The sequence below is a fragment of the Helobdella robusta genome, assembly GCF_000326865.2.
Source record: "Helobdella robusta unplaced genomic scaffold HELROscaffold_30, whole genome shotgun sequence".
NCBI classification, from domain to species: Eukaryota; Metazoa; Annelida; class Clitellata; order Rhynchobdellida; family Glossiphoniidae; genus Helobdella; species Helobdella robusta.
The window spans coordinates 1,997,375-2,018,582 of record NW_008704502.1 but is presented as its reverse complement, the minus strand read 5'-3'; the positions used below and the strand labels follow the sequence as shown (position 1 = coordinate 2,018,582).

The 21,208-nt window shown below is 31.9% G+C and overlaps 2 protein-coding genes across 2 annotated transcripts in view; one reads left to right on the top strand and one right to left on the bottom strand.

Annotated features, from left to right (window-relative positions):
- Positions 1 to 4,370: 4,370 nt before the first annotated feature.
- On the top strand, positions 4,371 to 9,742 carry HELRODRAFT_174706 (hypothetical protein; the record flags this gene model as incomplete). The annotated part of the gene is made up of 5 exons (XM_009022134.1): positions 4,371 to 4,491; positions 5,349 to 5,536; positions 7,583 to 7,745; positions 9,155 to 9,274; positions 9,600 to 9,742. The coding sequence occupies 5 exons, from the start codon at positions 4,371 to 4,373 to the stop codon at positions 9,740 to 9,742; spliced, it is 735 nt and encodes a 244-aa protein (XP_009020382.1).
- Positions 9,743 to 19,033: 9,291 nt separating this feature from the next.
- The window catches only part of HELRODRAFT_174705 (hypothetical protein), a gene marked incomplete at both ends in the record, with an annotated part of 3,373 nt that continues 1,198 nt past the window's right edge, over positions 19,034 to 21,208 (bottom strand). The window contains 2 exons of the mRNA XM_009022133.1: positions 19,034 to 19,075; positions 19,987 to 19,988. Coding sequence (XP_009020381.1) covers positions 19,034 to 19,075; positions 19,987 to 19,988 — 44 coding nt within the window. The remainder of the gene's footprint in view (positions 19,076 to 19,986; positions 19,989 to 21,208) is intronic.

Sequence of the window (21,208 nt, the reverse complement as noted above, 5' to 3'; positions counted from 1 at the left end):
AAGAAGATGTAGATGCTGATGAAGATAATGAAGATGATGATGTAAATGATGAAGGTGAATGACTACAAACGCTGATCCGCCTCAGGCATTCGTGCGTGTCCGGTGTTCATTCGTTCATTGGTTTCTACGTTCGTTCGTTCGTTTCCCATATGTTCATACGTTTGTTCATTCATTAATTTGTTCATTTGTTTGTTTGTTTGTTTGTTCATTTGTTAATCGTGCTTCCGATTTATGGATATTTATTGCAATTAATTCAATTTTTTTTCCATTTCAAAATTATTCCATCATTTTTTTTGTATTCAATTCAAAAGTTTCCTTTTCAAAATTGTACAAGTAAAAATATCCATTGATCATTTATTCATTTGAGACCAGGCATTTTCTTCATTACAAGTTGTTTGCTTATTCTGTAATTCTTTTTACTTTTTTTAAAGCAAGTTTTATTTTAAATTTAGACACACACACATACAAAGAGGATAGAGAGAGAGAGAGAGAGAGAGAGAGAGAGAGAGAGAGAGAGAGAGAGAGAGAGAGAGAGAGAGAGAGAGAGAGAGAGAGAGAGAGATACACACACACAAACACATATACAAACAAACAACACTGTTACTACTTATTTTGTTATTATGGTTTTCAATATTTTTTATGACTAGTTTCATTTTAACATCATACACACACACACACACACACACACACACACACACACACACACACACACACACACACACACACAAACACACACACATATACCTACACGTAATTGATATTTTTCTCATCATTTAGTAATTTATATTCCACACCAGAATGCACGGTTAGATGGATATTATTCAGCATTTAATTCAAACCGTCATAACCACTTTATTATCATTCTTTCTCCACAATATCATGTAAAGGTTGAAAAAAAATGTTACAAGTGACTTACTCTTTTGCGCTTGCTTAAGGGTTTTCAAACACACACACACAGCGTATTCATAAACTACGCATCATACACATTGCACATGATAGGCGGAGATCTCTTTGTATTCTAACCCAGTCACTGCAGCAGCAAGACCAGGCACATTTAACCATTGAGTCATCACGTGAAAAGCCACAAATTAAATCACACAGTCATCTACTTACTCGCAATACAGGTTCTACGAGAAACATTACGACAAAATATCATAGAGCGTTTGTTAACCATTGAACTTAGAGTTTGTTATATCTCTATATTTCTTATAAGATAGATGAAACATTTTCAGTTATAAATGTAATAAAATGTTTTGAAAATAATTTAAATCTGTTTGGATGATTTGTATTATTTCTTCGTAAAACCTGTATTATCGTTAAGATAAATACTAATTATCTGAAGGTTTTAATTTGTCTACAATCGAATAATTATCATCGTATTGATCACCGTCATCATCATCATCATCATCATCTTCATCTTCTTCATCATTATCATCATCACCATCATCTTCTTCTTCTTCACCATCCTCATCATCATCATCATCATCATCGTTGTCGTCATCATCTCGTAGTTTGATTGCAAGGGAATGAAATTCAGAACACAGGCAATGGTAGGAAGTACTTTATTACTGACGCATGCATCATCATCGTCATCATCACCGTCATCATCATCGTCATCATCATCGTCATCATCGTCATTATCAATATCAACACCAAAATCATCAACGTCTTCATCGTCATTTAGATCATCATAGACATTATTAGTTGGCAAGTACCTACCTACCTACCTACCTACCTACCTGCCTACCTACCTACCTACCTACCTACCTACCTACCTGCCTACCTACCAACCTGCCTGCCTACCTACCTACCTACCTACCTAGCTACTTACCTACCTACCTACCTACCTACCTACCTACCTACCTACCTACCTACCTACCTACCTACCTACTTACCTACCATCCTACCTACCTTCTACCCACCTACCTACTATTACAACGCAAGACTCGTGGCATTGATTGTTACGATTGTCTCCATGACAGCTAGCGACACGTGGTTGCTATAGCGACTGACAGAAGCCAACAGTCGCATGCAGGCGACGAATGATACACGCTTTTGTGGGAGATACAAGTTGATACATTTTTTTCAAAAAAAATTTATTTTTGGAAAATTTTTTTCTATTATGCTAGATTGCTAAGATTTTTAAATAATATCATGTTCTACCTTAGTTAATTAGAGTTGCTACTACTACCACTACTGCTACGATTACTACTTTTACTACTGCTTTTGCTACTACTACTACTATTATTATTACTACTACTACTACTACTACTACTACTACTATTACTAATACTACTACTACTATTACTACTACTACTACTACTACTACTACTACTACTACTACTATTACTACTAGTACTACTACTACTACTACTACTACTAAACTACTACTACTTTCATAAAAAAAATAATAAATTTTATTAATTAAATAAAAAAGTTAATGGATTAAAATTTGAAAAGTATGTAGGTGGAAGATCGTATCAACGCTCCAAAGTTCCATTTAAAGACTCTCAGATAAAAAGGTAGAAACCTCATTGCACGGTGAAACCTAACCCATGTACCACAAAATAAAGGATGGTTAACACTGTCTTTTATCATATTACAAATTGGACTTCGCCATCATACTTTTTTGCAATCAACTATAACTCTCTTTCTCTTTATTTCTTCTCTTTCTCTCTCTCTCTCCTTCTCTCTCTCTTTATATATATATATATATATATATAACACATGGATAGTAAAGTAAAGACTGTCCAACCCAATAAAGTATTGTTAATTACAAACTGTACACACGTAGAACTGTGGCAATTACATGGCATCATTATTATTATTAGTAGTATTGTTATTACTATTAATGTGAGCTTTATTATTATTTTATTATTATTACTGTTATTATTATTGTTATTGTTATTATTATTTTTAATTCATGCATCATTAATGCTTATATATATATATATATATATATATATATATATATATATATATATATATCTATATATATATATATATATATATATATATAGAGAGAGAGAGAGAGAGAGAGAAAAGAGAAAGAGAGTTGATGATAATTTGATTTATTGATGACGTCACTGGCCGACATTCATTCATTTTCATATCGTCATTTGCTCATTCGCTCCATCCATCTTCCGACTACTAGCCTGGCTCTCCCTCCCTCTCTCTCTCTCTCGCAAACAAATAATTATCGCGCGGTACGAAGCGAACATCATCAGCCCTGGCTTCCCGAGTGAAAATATACCACGCGTATTAAGCCGTATATGTATGTGTGTGTGTGTGTGTGTGTGTGTGTGTGTGTGTGTGTGTGTGTGTGTGTGTGTTGTGTATAGAAGTTTTGTTTCGTTTGGTGTGTGTGTGTTGTGTATAGAAATTTCGTTTCGTTTCGTTTCGTTTTGTAAAATGATTAAACAAGTTATAAAAAATAATTGAGGAAATATTAAATGTATGTATTTATACTTTTATATAAATATTTATACTATATAAGTTGATGTATTTATATTTTGTCTAAAAAATAAATCAAATTTCATAAAAGTCCCATTGAAATGTATATTCCAAGCAGTGTAATATGAAGTTCATCCGAAATGAAACTTTAAGCTGTTGAGTTTACCAACTTTTTGAAAATAATTTTTAAAAAATAATTAAATATGTCTCACAGGAAGAAAATGAACATGGTAAATGAGAAAACACTTCAAGATATATTATTACTGAATTTGTATGCGCTGAAACTCACGCAAACGTGCACTCCCAATATTTCCAGCGAGCCTGTTAAAAAAAATTTTTAATAAAGATGTCTCCTGTTGGCTCTGGGAACGTTACAAATGACCATTTAGTCCGGGTCATCAAGTTATCACTACCTCATCATTCAGATAATGTGCCATTAATTATTTTTTGTCTGTCCTGTGTGAATAATTCGTGGCTGTTGTTTGTGTACGTGTGTCTGTTTGTGTGTACGTGTGTGTGACTGTGTATGTGTGTGTGTGAACTTGTGTGTGACTTTGTGTGTGTGTGTTTGTGTGAATGTTATCGCGCGATCTCTCTTGTCTAGACAGTTGGTTCGTCTGTGTTATGCATTATATATGCTTGTTGTGTCCAGACATGGTATTGTTCTATTGAGTCCTATTTAACTTGTTGCATTTTTTTATGATTTAAGTTATGAAATTGCAAAAATTTTCCAGTTATAGTGAATGTAATTAAATTAATGTTACAAATAATACGTTCATTATTTATGGAATTGGTCTTTCTCGCTGTAGCCAGCCTAAAAGATAATTATTCCTGCATTTTTCCAATTTTTGTTCCAGGCAAAAGTGTTTTTTCCATTGCCTGTAGAAATTCCTAATGAGAAATAACGTTAAGTAAACATGGGGCGAAGTGAACGCAGAAGCCTGGCGATGATCCTGACGGCTGGTCATTTGAACGATGCGAGCAGGACAACAAACAAAGCCAATGCTTTCGTGCCAAGCCCTACTGAAAACAAGATAAGTAGAAGAGTGAAATGAATAGAAGAGTAACTACAGCAGCAACACAAAACCATCTGTTATGATGATAAAATTTAGGAATAACTTTCGGTTCAATTATGTTTTTTTTATAAAATTTCAACAAAGTTTTTACAAAAAATCGACAAAACTACTAATAAGAGCAAGTAAAATAAAAAGCAAACTTCCAAAATATACAAACTACGAAACTCCAGACTAGCAAAGAAACATCCTCACAATGGTAAAACATGCAACTCAGCCACATTTTAACGCCAAATAAACTCTGATTTTTCTCTCAGTACAAAATATCGTTTCGCATTGCAAGAATGTCAACGTACATATAAAACTTTCAAGCATTACTCTAAAATTTTTTTTTCTGAGTGAGCAATCGCATGAACACAAACAACAACCTCTTCAACAACAAACTTACAACATCTACAACAACTTTACAACATCTTCAACAACATACTTACAACATCTACAACAACTTTACAACATCTTCAACAACATACTTACAACATCTACAACAACTTTACAACGTCTTCAACAACAACCTCAAAACATCCTCAACAACAACCTCACAGCATCTTCAACAACAACCTCACAGCATCTTTAACATAAAAACTTATGGCATATTGAACAAGAAACATTCTATACACCCGAAACCAACCAACCAACCAAAAAACTTACTCCAGAAAAAAAACATTTTAACCAAACACCGTCCTATAAAAATGACATCATTATTTTCTAACCTACGACATGTTTGGCCAGCAAATCACAGCAATCTATTTCCCTTTCCATGTTGACTCAGTTGATGTAATTGCGCTGAGGACATTAATCACATTAACTATCATTACTCTGCAGTAGTTGCTGTCATGGTATCTGGTATCACACACTTTTTGCACGTGATAAACTGGGATTTCTTTACATTCGAACCCGGACACTGCGCCAGCAATGCCAGTCACCTTAACCACTACACCATTGCACGCGCCGTTACAACCACTATTATAGTAATGAGTAGCAATTTCTTTGGGGCAAAAATCATTTTATATGTAAGAGTAGTTTGAGACAGCAGTGGTGATTTTGGTCAATTTTAAACTTATTTAAAAAAAATTAGAATAATATGGAGTATGTGGCCTATGAAATGACATTGCTGTAATAGAAATATTTGTTGTTTAGTATCATGAAAAACAAAGGCTTAGAATGGACACTGGTTAGTATATACTTTGTGAAAATTGTTGTGTTTATATTGCATTAAAAATATACCGCCAGCGATATCTGTGAGAAGGTAAACGAATCAGAAGTCAGATATAAATGTATTAAGTTGGGCACACTAAAAACTTGTTGCTCGTAACTAAGAAGAACATAGTTATACAAAGAATTTCAAATATATAAAATGAGATAGAATGTGACATCAATCACAAATAATTATATATATAATAATAATATGATAAGATATATCAGCTACATAAATCCAACAAATGAATTAAATGAATATAAACTAAGTGATTGTTGAGTAATAAATAAAATCTGCTAGGTGATTAATATTTAGAGTTGTAGATATTTCTTCGTGTGATTGGTAGTCTTTCAAGTTATGAATCATTAGAATGGTGACGAATTAATTATCTCGAAAGTTCGGATGACAGTCGTCATAATTCTCTTTTTCACCGAATCTTCTCACAGTGCAAAAAATAAAAAAAGAACCTGTGGAAATATTTTTTAGGTTCTAAAATGTTTATGAATATTTTATTTGTGGCCAAGTCAGTTTGTTTAAACTGTAATAATGAGTAGTGAATTATAACATCATCGTCATCATCATCATCGTCGTCATCATCGTCATCATCATCATCATCAGTAGCAGCAGCAGCAGCAGCGGCAACATCAGCCACATCCCGTCAAGCGCTCTTTCATCTACGGTGCAATTAACTAACGGTATGAATTGTTAATCGGCCACATCCACACGTCGTCACCGGCCTCATTTGCTCTCTTTCTCTTTCTCTCTCTCTCTTTTCCTAGTTTTATTTTGTTCTCTTTCTCATTCTCACACATACACACACATATGTACACACACACGCACGCACGTACACACAACTTTAAATCTTCGTCATCTTCCTTCATTATCATCATCATATTCATCATTATCATCATCGTCAACTTTATCACTCTACTGTCATTATCACCATTATCATTATTACCCATCATGGTCGTCATCATATTATCACTCCACTATAGTCATCATCATCATTATCATCATCATCGTATTATCACTCCACCATATTCATCATCATCATCATCATCATTGTCATCACCATCATCGTCGTCATCCTCATCGTCATCATCACCACCATCGTTATCATCATTATCATCGTCATCATCAACATCATCACCCATCTTCGTCATCATCATCAATGATGAGACGACAGTAATTAAATTCTGACTCACTGCAATCACTTAACATTTGTTCCCTGATAATTTTAATAATTACTTCACCACTTAATGATGCTACTATCGCGTGTCCCAGTTCTTTTTCTATTCTCCCCACTCAATTATGAAAAACACCGACGCAAACACACACGCAAACACATCTACACACACAACAACACATATCTACTTACACGCACACATACACAGACACTCGAACACACACACACACACAAAACTCATCTACATACACACCTGCACAAATGTACACACACACACGTACTCACACACGCACAAACACACACATACAAACACACACACACATACATACGCATACATGTATCTATATATGATACAATACATGCTGTTCAGTGTTTAATGTATACACACATCAAGGCATGTACTACATCGTATAGTATGTTTATATTTAAAGTGACACATATTCCAAGAAAGCTAAAAAATTCAAGACACATTATCAATCCCAGGTATATTTTTAATTTTTTATCTTAATAAAATTTATTTATATATTTCAGATTTTAAATTTAATTTTAAATTTTACTGTTGAATTCAATAGAAAAATTTCGATTTCAGTTTTGAAATATTCTTCTGATAAAAAACAGTATTAACGTAATGATTATTTCATCCTATTGAATTACTTATTTGTTTCAACAAGGCAGGCGTATCGCTGGAGTCTATCTGCAGTTGAATCCGGTCATTCCAACCTGGCCCTAACCTGTCACACAATCTTGCCGCCCCGTCTGACTAGACTGAAAAAAAAGATTACAGCACATAGATCAATGATGTTGATGAAGTCTCGTGGTCTCAAAACATTGTCTCACCGTTAGACGAGGCAACAGATGTTGCTTGCTGGAGTATTGGAGAAGAGAATTTGTTTAACGTCTTATGCGCAGACATATTTTTTGATGTTTTGGAAAAAAAGAAACGCAAAATTTTGAGAAAAAAAATTATCATTGAAATTTCAATTTTTGTGTTATGCAACCAAGTTTATGTTAATACGTGATGCAATCAGCTCGTGAATTCAAACTTTTTTTTCAAAATTGTATGCATCTACATATTTACATTTTTCACTCCACTCTGTGTCAATTTTAATCTTAAAAAGCGAACAAAACAGAAAACAACAACAACCACCAACCAACCATCCATCCAGAACATTTGTTTTTCAGTGCACAAAATTTTTTCCAACATTGCTAATCAATGGCAGATGTCCTCTTTTATTTGCATAGTTCCATCAAAAACGCGTTAAAAATGGTTAGCTGAAAGTCCGAGAAGTTTGTTTTTCCCTACAAAAAAAACAACAACAACAAAAAAAAAACTCACCTCACTGTATTTGCTATTTTGTATTTGTGAAATGTTTGCATATGTTTACGATAAATTAAGTGAGATGTTGTATGTAATTACAATCTAGCAATTACTGTCTAGATTTACAACGTACGTTCTGCCTCATTTGTATGGAACGTTTTAGTGATTGTGGGCGCCTAAAAATATAAAAATTACAATTTTTTCCTGATATTTTTCTAAATTAATCAGATTTTGTAATAACCTTGAATGAAAATAACAACGATTTGAAAAAGGATTAGTAATCTTTATGGATGTTTGGCTGGATTAGTTTCCATTAAAATTTGAAAAAGTTTTTTGCAAGCAGAACAAAATTTCTGTTAAGGTAAAAAATCATACCTGAATGAAAAAAAATAAATGAAAATAAAATACATCTGAAATCTGACATGATTATATGTTATTATATGATGATGATTGTTGAAAAAATGTCAAAAACAAATTGAAATTCTAGTAGCTCCTATATTAAAATTGAAAACTGCTGTGAGGTAGTTCAAAATCACTCTGTTGTCTGGCATAGATTCTCAAGTGCGGAAATGATTTCATAATTTTGCCAAAAACTTTTACATTCCGTCTAACAGATGTCACGCATGTCACCTCTGGTTATTCAAGACAACCGTAATACTTTGTAATTATTTCGAAGGAAAATTTGCTATCTATTTTCTGAAAGAAGGTTTCAAGAATATTTCAAATTTTGACTTTTTCAGCTGTCAAATCGAGAGAAGTTCAATTTAAAAAAATAAAACAACAGTATAGAAAATTATTTTCATATCCATCATTTTGCTTTTTAAACCTTTCATTTTTCCTTACATAAATATCCTATCTGACATGGTTATTTGCTATTATATGTTGACGATTTATCATCATAGTTGTTATTAATTTTTGAACTTGTTTAGGCAAAATAACTTCTGGCTATGGAGATAAATACCAAACAAAAAAGTTTATTAAACTTTCAATATTGACGTTGATCAGGGTGGGGAGGGAGATCCCCACCAATCACAGCCAGTACCTAAGAGGTATGTCCAGTGAATTAACTTGTATCTTGTTATTTTAGATACCTCTTCATTTGAGATAGAATTATTATGAAGAATTATACTAAAAATTTACTTAGAATAGACAAAAATATATTTATCTATAGACAAATATGAAGATGCGAGAGGAAAGCAGACACACACAGAACTACATAAACACGCATTCAGACACACCCATACTCACACACAGCCATACATATCCACACACACACACACATACAAAAACACACACACACAAACACACACACACACACACATATACACAAATTCTCACCCAACAATTCATAAACCCTTCAACATATGCGCGTAGACATATTTCACATTAAAAATTCAAAAAGGGGATTACTATTTACTTCTGTGAAATCGACCTCTACCGAACTGCCAGAGATAGTGATAAACCGACAGAGTGATGACCAAATGAGACATCCTGATGAATGCCGTGTGGTCTGGTGACGATTTGTGAAATTTGTCAAAAACACGTACACTTAAACGTGTACACATACAACACACAAAAACACTCACACGCAAACACATACACATACACGCGCTCACATTCTCACCATTCCATTCATGAGATTAATATTAAAAAGTGATAAAATTGTGAGATAGGGATGAATCGAGAGAGCAGAGACTTTACAACATTTGATCGAATTAGCTGAAAATTGGACGTTACGATAGAATTAATTAGTCATTTAATGGCCGATAACAATGATTAAAAAACACTACAACCCCCTGCTTCAATTTTTAACAGCAACGCATATAATTCTTTCACTACAGACGTTAATAATACAAATAATTATAAAATTCCTGCTCGTATAAAAAAATATTAATAAATGTTTCTAAAAACAACTTTATTTTACTAATTAATAACGATTTGAAAAATTTTCAAACAGAAATGAATGAATGAAAAAAAAATTAAAATAATATCATTCTTATATTTAAAACAAAGTTATCAAATCGAGGTTAATATTCTGATATGATGTGGTAGATAAGACACCAAAGAAACTTGGATGATAATAAAATGATAAGTTTGACAAGGACGACGATAAGATAATGCATCTGGCATTATCACGATTGTGACGATGAAAAAATGCAAGAAGTGGATTTGACTACAAACGATGATGATGATGTAGACGAAGACAAAGACGAAGGTGATTAAACTTCAAAAGAAAAGAAACAATTTTTGTATCTAATTTAATGAAGTTCATTTAATTTAGGGAGAGTAATTGTTTATGTTATGCTAGAATCGCCTGGAAAAAATCATTGCCAGAAGATTTGAAGAAGAAAGATTATACAAAAACAGTATAACAACACTTTAAATTTGATGATTTTAATTTTAAATAGTGTCAGCAAGATAACTTCGCACGAAAGAAATCAAATTAAAAACTCAAAAACAACGAACTATTTTATTAAAATTGGATGTTTTGAAGATTTTTCAAAATTAAAACTAAAAAACGAGTAAATTAATCTCTGTGTATCTTACCGTCTGACTGTTGACATAAAGTTGTCGTCAGATAATTTGCAAAAATTCTTTATATTCAGTCAAAAATTAATTCGACCAAAAAAAACTTTTAAAATGCTTTAAAAAATTGTTCGAATTTACAAAATCTATCCGATGAATACATACAAACAAACGTTTTTAACAAGAGGTTAGAAAACAAATAACTAAACACCGAATATCTTAGAAACAGATTTTATACATATAAAATTTGATAGTAACTTGATAAGTAATTTGATAAGCTTCAATATTTATGGCTGGTTTCGTTGCACTCCAGGTCCCAACATCATTCCCTATATGCTAGACCAAACTATAAATACGCTTGCAAGTGCATACCATTATACGTGTGGATGTGTATATATATATTTGTATGTATATGGACGTATATGTATGTATATAAATGTATATGTTTATTGTATACATATGGATGCATGTATGTGTATGTTGGAAGGAGACCATATTTTATACAGTATTGTATGAATTCTACAAAAGTATTGGCATAAACTAATTTAAAGTTTGTCTTTTAAGGTTTCTTTACTAGAATTTTTTGAAAATTGTTCAATTTTGTATAAATGTATATACGAACAAGGGTATGTAATATGCAAGGACATGTATGGTTTTACAGTTTTACAGTATATGTATAGGCATCTATTATTTCATTTGAATACTCTCCAATATTTACAGCTTAATGGTGTGACAAACTAACTTTTCATTCGGTTGTGTCACGTTATCGTTGATGTTTTTTTTTTTTGATTTTTTGCCTAAACAAATAGAACTAGTCAAAAAATCTTTCTTACTAGTTAATCAATTATATTAACGTAGCAGTTCAAACGAGGTGCATGTTGGTCTGGATGCTCGTTAAAATACAAATGAATCGCGTAAGAATCACGTAAGATGTTATTTAGTTTCAAGAGCAATATAATTAATTGTTTGAAATTTTGAATGAAATATGACGCAAACCTGAAGTTTTACAGAGATAATACACAGCTGAGCCTTGCTCGAGCTCATAAACGTCAAACATAATTGCCCACTAAATATCTCAACACAGCATCAGAAGATGTTTGAATTATGGCTGGCCGATGGTCAATTTTTCTAATTGCGAGTTGTCGACTTTTTCAATTTTTAACGATGTTTATGCCTGTCAAACGTTGATGTATGAAAATTTTTGCTTGGTCTGTCTGCTCACCTTTGTAAAAAATACTTTTATTACGATGTATCACAGGCAGAGTAAATAATTATTCTCCATCAAATATCTTCAAAAAACACTTACAAATCATTTCATACATAAGGATTTACATCTAATTCGCATGATGCACGGCACATTTTTTTATTTTTCATCACCAAAACATGAAATGGCATCCACGAATCAGGGACCACGTTGTCCTGGCAACAACTTTTTGATTGGAAACTCTCTCCAGATTATTATTCGCTACATGATATAATTTAAACTCAAATTTGAGGCAAAATCCATTCCTCCCATATTGTCACTTGGCTACGGAAACTATTTTTCAATGCACCTACATGGAAGTAGCAGCGGCAAAAAATGTACGGGTGAAAATGTTTTTCTTTACTTCTGTATTTTTATAAGTCCAAACGTTAAAAGTGAAAGAATAATCAATGAATAAACTGAATAAAAAAAACCTCCTATAAATAATTGGAATATCATTAACTCTGCTACCATTAACTGACACACTAAAGAACACAAACAAAACAAAAATACTTGTACACACACGCACACACACACGCGCACACACACACAAATAAATTCATGCACACACACACATACACACAAACACAGAAACATACAAACAAACAAACACAAACAAAAAGGATACAAAAGCACAGACAAACGCACAAGAAATCACAGAAACACAGCCCCTTCTTCTAATCATGACTTTAATTGCTCCGGTTGTCATTCATAGAGGACATTTGTATCTTTTATTTAGATATTTCATCAACTTACAGAAAAATCTCTGAATGAGGAAAATGTTTTTGTTGTGAGGTTGCATTGCGAGTGCTTGCTTCCGTACCTATCTCAACATTATAAGACAACATTTGTAATGTGTGTGTTATATGATATATACAATAATATATAAGATATAATAAGAATATTATATATATATATATATATATACAACTGTATTTTATATATATATATATATATATATATTAATCTATATTATTGTATGGGTTTTTTCAGTTGGCATATAATATACCCATCATTCGTCTTTACATTTGCATGTGTTATTTCAACTTAAGCCAATGTTTGCCACCAGAGCTGAACTCCCTCTTAGCATGGAAATAAATTGGGAATAATGAAATAAATAAATACGCGCTACGTGTGCATGAATTATTATCATATAATTCTATTTGAGGATAGGTTAAACAAATTCGCGTCTGCGTGCGGCGTGCGTGTGTGTAAGTGCGTTTGTATGTGTTTGTATGTGTGTGTATGTGTGTTTGTGTATGTGTAAGTGCGTTTTTATGTGTTTGTATGTTTGTGTGTGTGCGCGTGTGTGTATTTGTAAGTGCATTTGTATGTGTTTGTATATGTGTGTGCGTATGTATGTGTGACTGCACGAGTGGGTGTGTGTAATTTGTGTGTGTGTGTGAGTTTGAACTCTTGGGGCGGAAGAAAATTAATTTCCAGCCTACTGTCGCGTTCATGCCACGCAATGCATGGCAGTAGAGTGCAAGCAAGTACGGCGTGGACTGAGCAAATTTTTCGCTTGTAGTCAGTCACCTCTACCTATGCTACAACATTTGCAGTACCGCTTCTATCGTTAACGATGTTGTTATAATAGTCGTTTTGAAAAATTGTGCGTGTGTGCGTGCATGTGTGTGTGTGCGTGCGTGTGTGTGTGTGTGTGTGTGTGTGTGTGTGTGGTGTGTGTGTGTAGCGTGGTGTTACTGTTTTACTCTGCTTGTATGTTTAAAAATGAAATAAAAATAAATAGCAAAATAAATAAATAAATAGATTTTTTTAAATAATTATTATGATGCTGGGTTGGTGTTTTTTTTCATTCAAACATTCCTAAATTATTACAAAAAGTGAAATTTTTTATAGATTTCAATAATAACAATACAAACAAAAGCATAGTCTGTAGTAGTTGTGGCAGCTGCAGTAGTTGTGGCAGCTGTAGTAGTTAAAGTAGCTGTAGTATAGTTTTATATAAACTGGAGGTCACATGAATAATGGTTGCTGGATTACATGGTTGGTGTATTATTGATATGCATGTATCTTTTGATCGTATTCATCATCATTCTCATCTTTTTATCACCATCATCTTTTTCATCATCATTGTTAATATTGTTAGAGTTGTGTTTACTGATTTGTTATTTAACCATTGTCATCCTCACGATCTCACTATCACCATTGTCATTCATCATAAACATCTTCACCATCATCATCATCATCATCATCATCATCATCATCATCATCATCATCACCATCATCATCATCATCATCACCATCATCATCATCACCATCATCATCATCATCATCATCATCATCATCATCATCATCATCATTATCATCGTCACCATCATCTTTTTCATCTATCTTCAATATTGTCATCTTCATCGTCATCACCATTGTTTCAGCCAGGGTTTCCACAAACATAAGGCCACTGAACTTGACAATGTACAAAACTGGTCACTGGCATCACGTGAACTCTGACCGTCCGAGCTAACATTATTAATATGCATGTATGCGTGTATGTATGTTCGTATACTTTGTTGTGTGTCTGTCAGTGTGTGTGAATGTGTGTGCGTGTGTGTGTGCGTGTGCGTGTGTGAGTGCGTGCGTGTGTGTTGATGATAATTTTGAAAAATCAATTGTATGAACATAACAGTATTAGCGGCTTTGCTACCTAATAAATGCAATTTTTCAATTTTCTTGGTCTCTCTCACAATCATATAATCTATCCAATCCGCATATTCATAAACATCTGTGCCCCCAGCTCACTCATTATTTATTCAATTCTTTCACCAAAAGTTTAATTAAAATTAATTCAACTTCTGTAGTGTGGTCCATTAAAGCTGTTGTTCTTTTGTTGTTGTTGTCGTCATCGTTGTTGTTGTTATTGTTGCTGTAATGTTAGCGTGATATGTTGGTGTTGTTAGAAGAGTTGTTGTTATATTGTTGTTAATGTGAAGTAATGTTTTTATATGTTATTCATTGCTGTTTCTATGTTTATTTTGAGATATTATTAATTTTTATTTGTGATTTTTGTTAATGTTGCTGTTGGAATGGAGTAGTATTGTTGCGGTTGTCGAAATTGTGTAGTGTTGCTGTTGCTTTACATTTGCTATTTTTGTATGTATGTATTAAAATATATTAACATTTAGTTGTCTCTGAGAAGTTCGGTTTTGTTGATGTTGTTGTTGATTTTGTTGATGTTGATGCTGTTGATGTTGTTGTTAATGTTGTTGATGTGTTGACGGTAATTTTGTCTATAATGTCATTATTATAATTCGCTTTATTAGCGTTGTAATTGTAAGTTTATTTAACATTTTTTGTTGACGAATGCGTATTGATGTTTTTTGTTGTTGTTATTGATGTGTTCTCCACTATTTTTGTTGTTGCTGTGTAATTGATGCGTTTGTTGTTGTTATCGTTGGAGTAATGGCCAACTGAGTATCGTTGAATGTCCTCTGTTTAATTCCTTCCTGATTGTTGCGGACGTTGTGTGTGTTTGTCGTTGGAATGGAGTCTCTTTGCGAGGAGGAGGTTGATTTAATGTTGTTGTTGCTGTTGCTGTTGTTGTTGCTGTTTTTGTTATTGTTGTTGTGTTTGTTTGTGTTTGTATTTGTTGAAATAATAATATTTTAGTTGAAATTCTGTGAAAATGTCATTTCTTTCTATATGGTTATTTGTTGATTTGCGTTGATGAATTTTAATCTGAAACAGCAGTTATGGATGTTATTTGTGTTGACTTTGTTGTTGGATGTTGTTGTTGCAAAAAAAAATTTGTTTTTACCGAGAAAAATATCAGTTGTAACGATTCTAATGTTTCTTTTTGATGGTTGTGTTAAATTTTATTGCGACTCTTTAGTGGGCAGTTGTTTTTATGGTCTGTGGTGGTTCATTGCAATTGTGCATTTGAAGTTTTTTATTCGAAGTTTTTTTTCATTTTAAACTGAAATATTCTTTTGTATTTTTTAAAAATTCTATAGAACATTTCAGCTGAAAAATTGTTAAACCTGGAAAAAATTAATTGAAAACTAGAAAATGGAAAAACAAAAAAAACCTATAATTCAAATTAATTTCTAGAAAAAAAAATGTGGGCATTTTTGACTCAGTGAGCGTTATGAAAAACATATTTGTTTGCTGAAAATAATAATTCATTGACGATAAAACATAACTCTAAAAAGGCTATGTTATTTGTTTATTGTTGCTGTTGCTTATGTTGTTGTTTGTTTGTGTTATTGTTTGTATTGTTGTTTGTCTTGTTGTTTGAGTTGCTGCATGTATTGATGTTTGTACTGTTGTTGTTTGTGTTGTTGTTTGTATGTCTTGTTGTTGTTTTCGCTGTTGTTTGTGTTGTTGATTTTATGTTATGGTTTATGTTGCAGTTTGTATTATTTATTTTTAGCTTTAAAAATCACTTGAATAAACTTTTCGATAGAATTTGTAAATTTTCTAATATGCTGAAATATGTTCTACTGGTTTCGATAGTTTTCTGTTCTGTTTTTTCAAATAGAGCTATTCAAAATTTCATAGTTTAATTTATTTTAACAATTAAACAAAAATGTTTATTTATTATTGCAAATGTTAGTAAGTGTAATGGATCTTGAATTAATGGAAAAGTTCATTTCGTTACAAATCCACACAAGTTAAAAAAACTGTGTGAGTGTGTGTGTGTGGTGTGTGTGTGTGGTGTGTGTGTGTGATTGGACGAAGCATGTAGAGAAAAAAAAACAACACTACGTCATAAAAAAACCAACCAGCTACAACTTGAAAACTATTTTTCAAGATGTCTCATATAACTTTTTTCCAAACCACAATGGTTATATGAGAATACAAAAAAAAACAATTTCTACAATTATTCTCATAAAATTGCCTCTATTCAGTCGCCAAGACATTGTTCAAAAAGATACGAGCGTTTCCATTTACATGCATACATACATACATACATACATACATACATACATACATACATACATACATACATACATACATACATACATACATACATACATACATTCCTACCAAACATCTATCCATCTATCCATCTCTNTCACACACACACTCTCTCTCTTTCTCTCTCTCACATTCACAGTCTATCATTTTTTTCCCTCTTTTCCTCTCTCTCTCACACACACACTCACGCACATATAACCAATCTGGGCAATACGTTATTCAATTTTTTCTAAGTTATTCTTCACGTATCCGACTTCTCCATACCTCTGCAGATTTTTTTTGCGTTATCCACCTTATCATGCTATATAAATTTGTGGAGAATGTGTTAGTGGCGATGAATCAAATGTGGAGAAAATTTTTTTACAAAAGATAAAAATTAGTAAAATTTTAAAACCTGTGTGATTAATATGGAAAAGAGTTAAATATGAAACCAAATATTTATTATCTCATTAAGTTATGCCAGGTTTGGATTAAAGAAAAACCAAAAAGAAGAAGAATGTATCTTTGTAAGTATTTCAATATTTTTTTCTGTTAAAAAAACTGGTTTCATTAGAAACGTTGAGAAATAAGTGGAAAGAAACAATTGTCCTTTTAATGCTGTAAACGAAATGCAAACAAATAAAATAATTAATGCTGTCTTGTATTATACTTTGTTAGTTTTATTTTTGACATCAGAAAATGCTAAGCACATTGAAGATTAGTTTTAGCGAAGCGGAACTTGAAAAATGAATCAGTAAGTTATTAATATAACATAGCAGCGACAACATTTTTCTGTAACAAGATTCCAACAAAATATAAAAATACCTCACAAGAAACAAAAATTCCAGTAACATAACACCACATACTACCACAACGCTGTGATGTCATTGTATAAAATTAAAAATCGCATCTCACCACGCACGCACGCACACACACACACACACACATACATCACACACACACACATACATCACACACACACACACACATACAACAACAACACACACACACACGCACGCACACTAACCCTAACACACACACAAATTTCCGGAATAAAGTTACTCTAAGAAAAAGTTGGAAAAAATATCCAATTCCCATCCCAAAATCGCCTTGTTTGTGCCTGGAAGTTTTCTATTGTTAACAATTTTTTCATTTTTATTCTTTTTAAGATTTTTATTCAATTTCCAGATTAAAATGAAAAAAATAATAGTATTGTTATTGTTACTGCTTTCTAAGTTTTTTTTCTGATCAAATGAAACCAGTATGGAAATAAACAGCATATGATGGAGCTGAAATTAGTTCAGCTGTAATAATGTGTAAATGTTAACTTTGGAATCTGATCAGGTTAATCTGAATGAATTGTTAACTCGCACAAATTCCTCTACAAGAAGGCTGCTTGTGAATTCGAAGACAGTGACAACACAACAAAAAAAATGTAAATTACATTACATTACACTATATTACATTAAGTTACAACTCATTACATTACATAACCTTATAACTAATTTCATCGTGCAACAACAACAACACAACTTGCTAACAACAATATATCCCACTGTGTATATAAAATTCACGTATCGATAGAGAGCATGGTTGAGTAAATTTCCATACTAAACATTCCGATGTCAGAGCAACACAAACAATGGGGATGGAAAACTTAATTGTATCACTGATTACAATAACAATAATAACATTAATTATGACAATAATCTTACCTTAAATATAATGTATTATTAGAAAACTTATATATAATTTAACAAGTGTAGCATTACTTATACGGCATTATTAGAAAATCATTTGAAATACAGATGATATTATCAATACAACATCACATGTAACACTACTTAAGAACATTACTTCTGACATTAATTACACTAATTTTATAGTTTTAACCATCGTTTCGCTTTATTAACATAACATCGCAGTATACAACATCACAACATCACGTCGTAGCATCACATAATGTCACATGACGTGACTTGACAAGTTGAAACACGGCGTCCGAGAGAGCTTTACGGTCTGAATGAATTTATTGATCTTTCAAAAAAAATAAATAAAATAAAATAAACGCGTGTTAAACATAGATCAATTAAAAGCTGCTGAAAATTTTGCCCAAGAAGATTTACAGCGTGGGTTGCTTGGCACATTTTGTCAATATATCAGTCTGTGTGTGTGTGTGTGTGTGTGTGTGTGTGTGTAAGTATAATACAAATAGGTATAAAAAAATAAAAAAAATGAAGTATATATACTCATGAATAAACATAGGCCTACGTGAAAATTGAAAATTTATGGCTAGATTTATATGCGTTCATTTGTTTTAATGTTGTCAAATTTTGCATATCTTTTACGGTTGAAATTTTTACCTAAATATTTGTTTATAATTATTTATTCAATTTGTTGATTATTTTTTAGTTTATTATTTATTTTTAATTAGTTAATTATTTTTAATTAAATAATCTAACATCATTTGCTATTTCATTCCATTAAAATTCCACGCAGTTCAACTAATTTTCAAAGTGGGACCACAAGTTTTTTCCTTGGTTTTAATTGAAGGAAAAACAAATCTTTAAAGGAAATTAAACTTTAGAAAGAACGTAAAAAATAAAACCAGAAACTGAACAAAACAGCCAAACAAATAAAACGTAGAAAAACTTAATTCTATATGATTTCTATAGCATTCTCAAACGCACTTTATTTTAAAATCCGGCCAAATAACTAGCATTTTAACAAATAAAAAAACAGTTTCGCGATGAATATGGTTTATTAGGCTTAACTCAATTATAAAAATATGTCAAGTTGCATTTTAATATCGAATCTAGGTAGAGATGTCTTCTGAATTCTAATTAAACTAGAAATTTTTTTTTTCAAATGTTTGTAAGTTACAGAAGTGACCCAATTATAAATACATCACGGAGGAATATTTTTTCATTTTGTTCTTTTATAAAACTTGAAAGTGCATAAGACGGAATAAAGTTTTCAATGTGCAATCATTTTCCACTGCGATCTAATTGCTAACCTACTCCCAAGAAATGGACACGCTGTGTTAAAATGGATAAATGTTAGATATTTCTTTACTTCTGTCATAGATTGGTCAGGAGTAATTAAATAAAAAAATTGAATAAAGGGTTTCCAGAGTTTATGTGATTTAATTATATTTTTTTAGTTATATTAATAATTGTCTCTAGACTGTTTTTCAAAAATTTTTATCTTCTATTTGATTGTCGAAATCTTGTGATTTTTAAATTTTGCTTTTTGTAAATTTTTGAGAGAAACCAAATAATATGAATTTTAAATAATTATTTAATCAAAAAACTTTTGATAACAATTAAATAATCTCAAATTAGTTGAAAAACTCGAAAAAACATTGCACATCAACGAAAAAAATTTATTAACAATATTAACAACGTTTTAATAACCCGTAACAACGAGAGTAACAACTATGTTTTCAACAAATACAATATATTAATAACATCGCATAATTTTATAACAAATATTGTTTTGCAATACTGTTTGACAAGAATCATTGTTTCATAACGAAACGCAGTTTGATAGCAATTAATAAGTATTAGAAAGGCGTTTAAATGAAAAAAATATGAAAAATAAAAAAATAATGTTAAGGCAAAAAGAAGTACAATGTCCTATCAATCCTCTGATTCTTGAAAGGTTCGGTATGTACTTCTTTGAAATCTGTGAAGTTTTGTGAAGTAAGTTTAACATGAAAACATTATCATAAGCTTAGACGAGGGGGGTCTTTGGGGTTGAAACCTACACCCTCCCCTATCAATAGATATTTGCGCTAGTGTAAACGCTAATTTGATACAAAATTTCAATATGAATGTTTGCAAATTTGGAGTGAAAACATTTTCAAACACCTAACAACAATAACGTGAAATTGAATTTCGTACAGAACGCTAGCAAAATATTTTAAATATTGATATTTAGAATAAAAGCAGGGGGCTAAATTTTTTTTTCATCAAATTTAAGCCCGACTCCACATAACTAATTTTAAGCTGCCCCTCTAAACTTCATCAATTTGACATTTTGTTGTCGCCATAAAATAATGTCATACTCAACATTCTTGTTTCCTTCGTGAAGCATTATCATTTTAACTTTTTTTTCCAATATCGCATCATCATTCATCGTCATCCTTATCGTCATCTTCATCATCGTCATCGTCATCATCATCATCATCATCATCATCATCATCGTTATCGTCGTCATCATCATCCTTATCATCATCATCATCATCGACTAACTTGCATCTTGTTCCTTTCTTCCTTATTGCCTGGAACCTAAG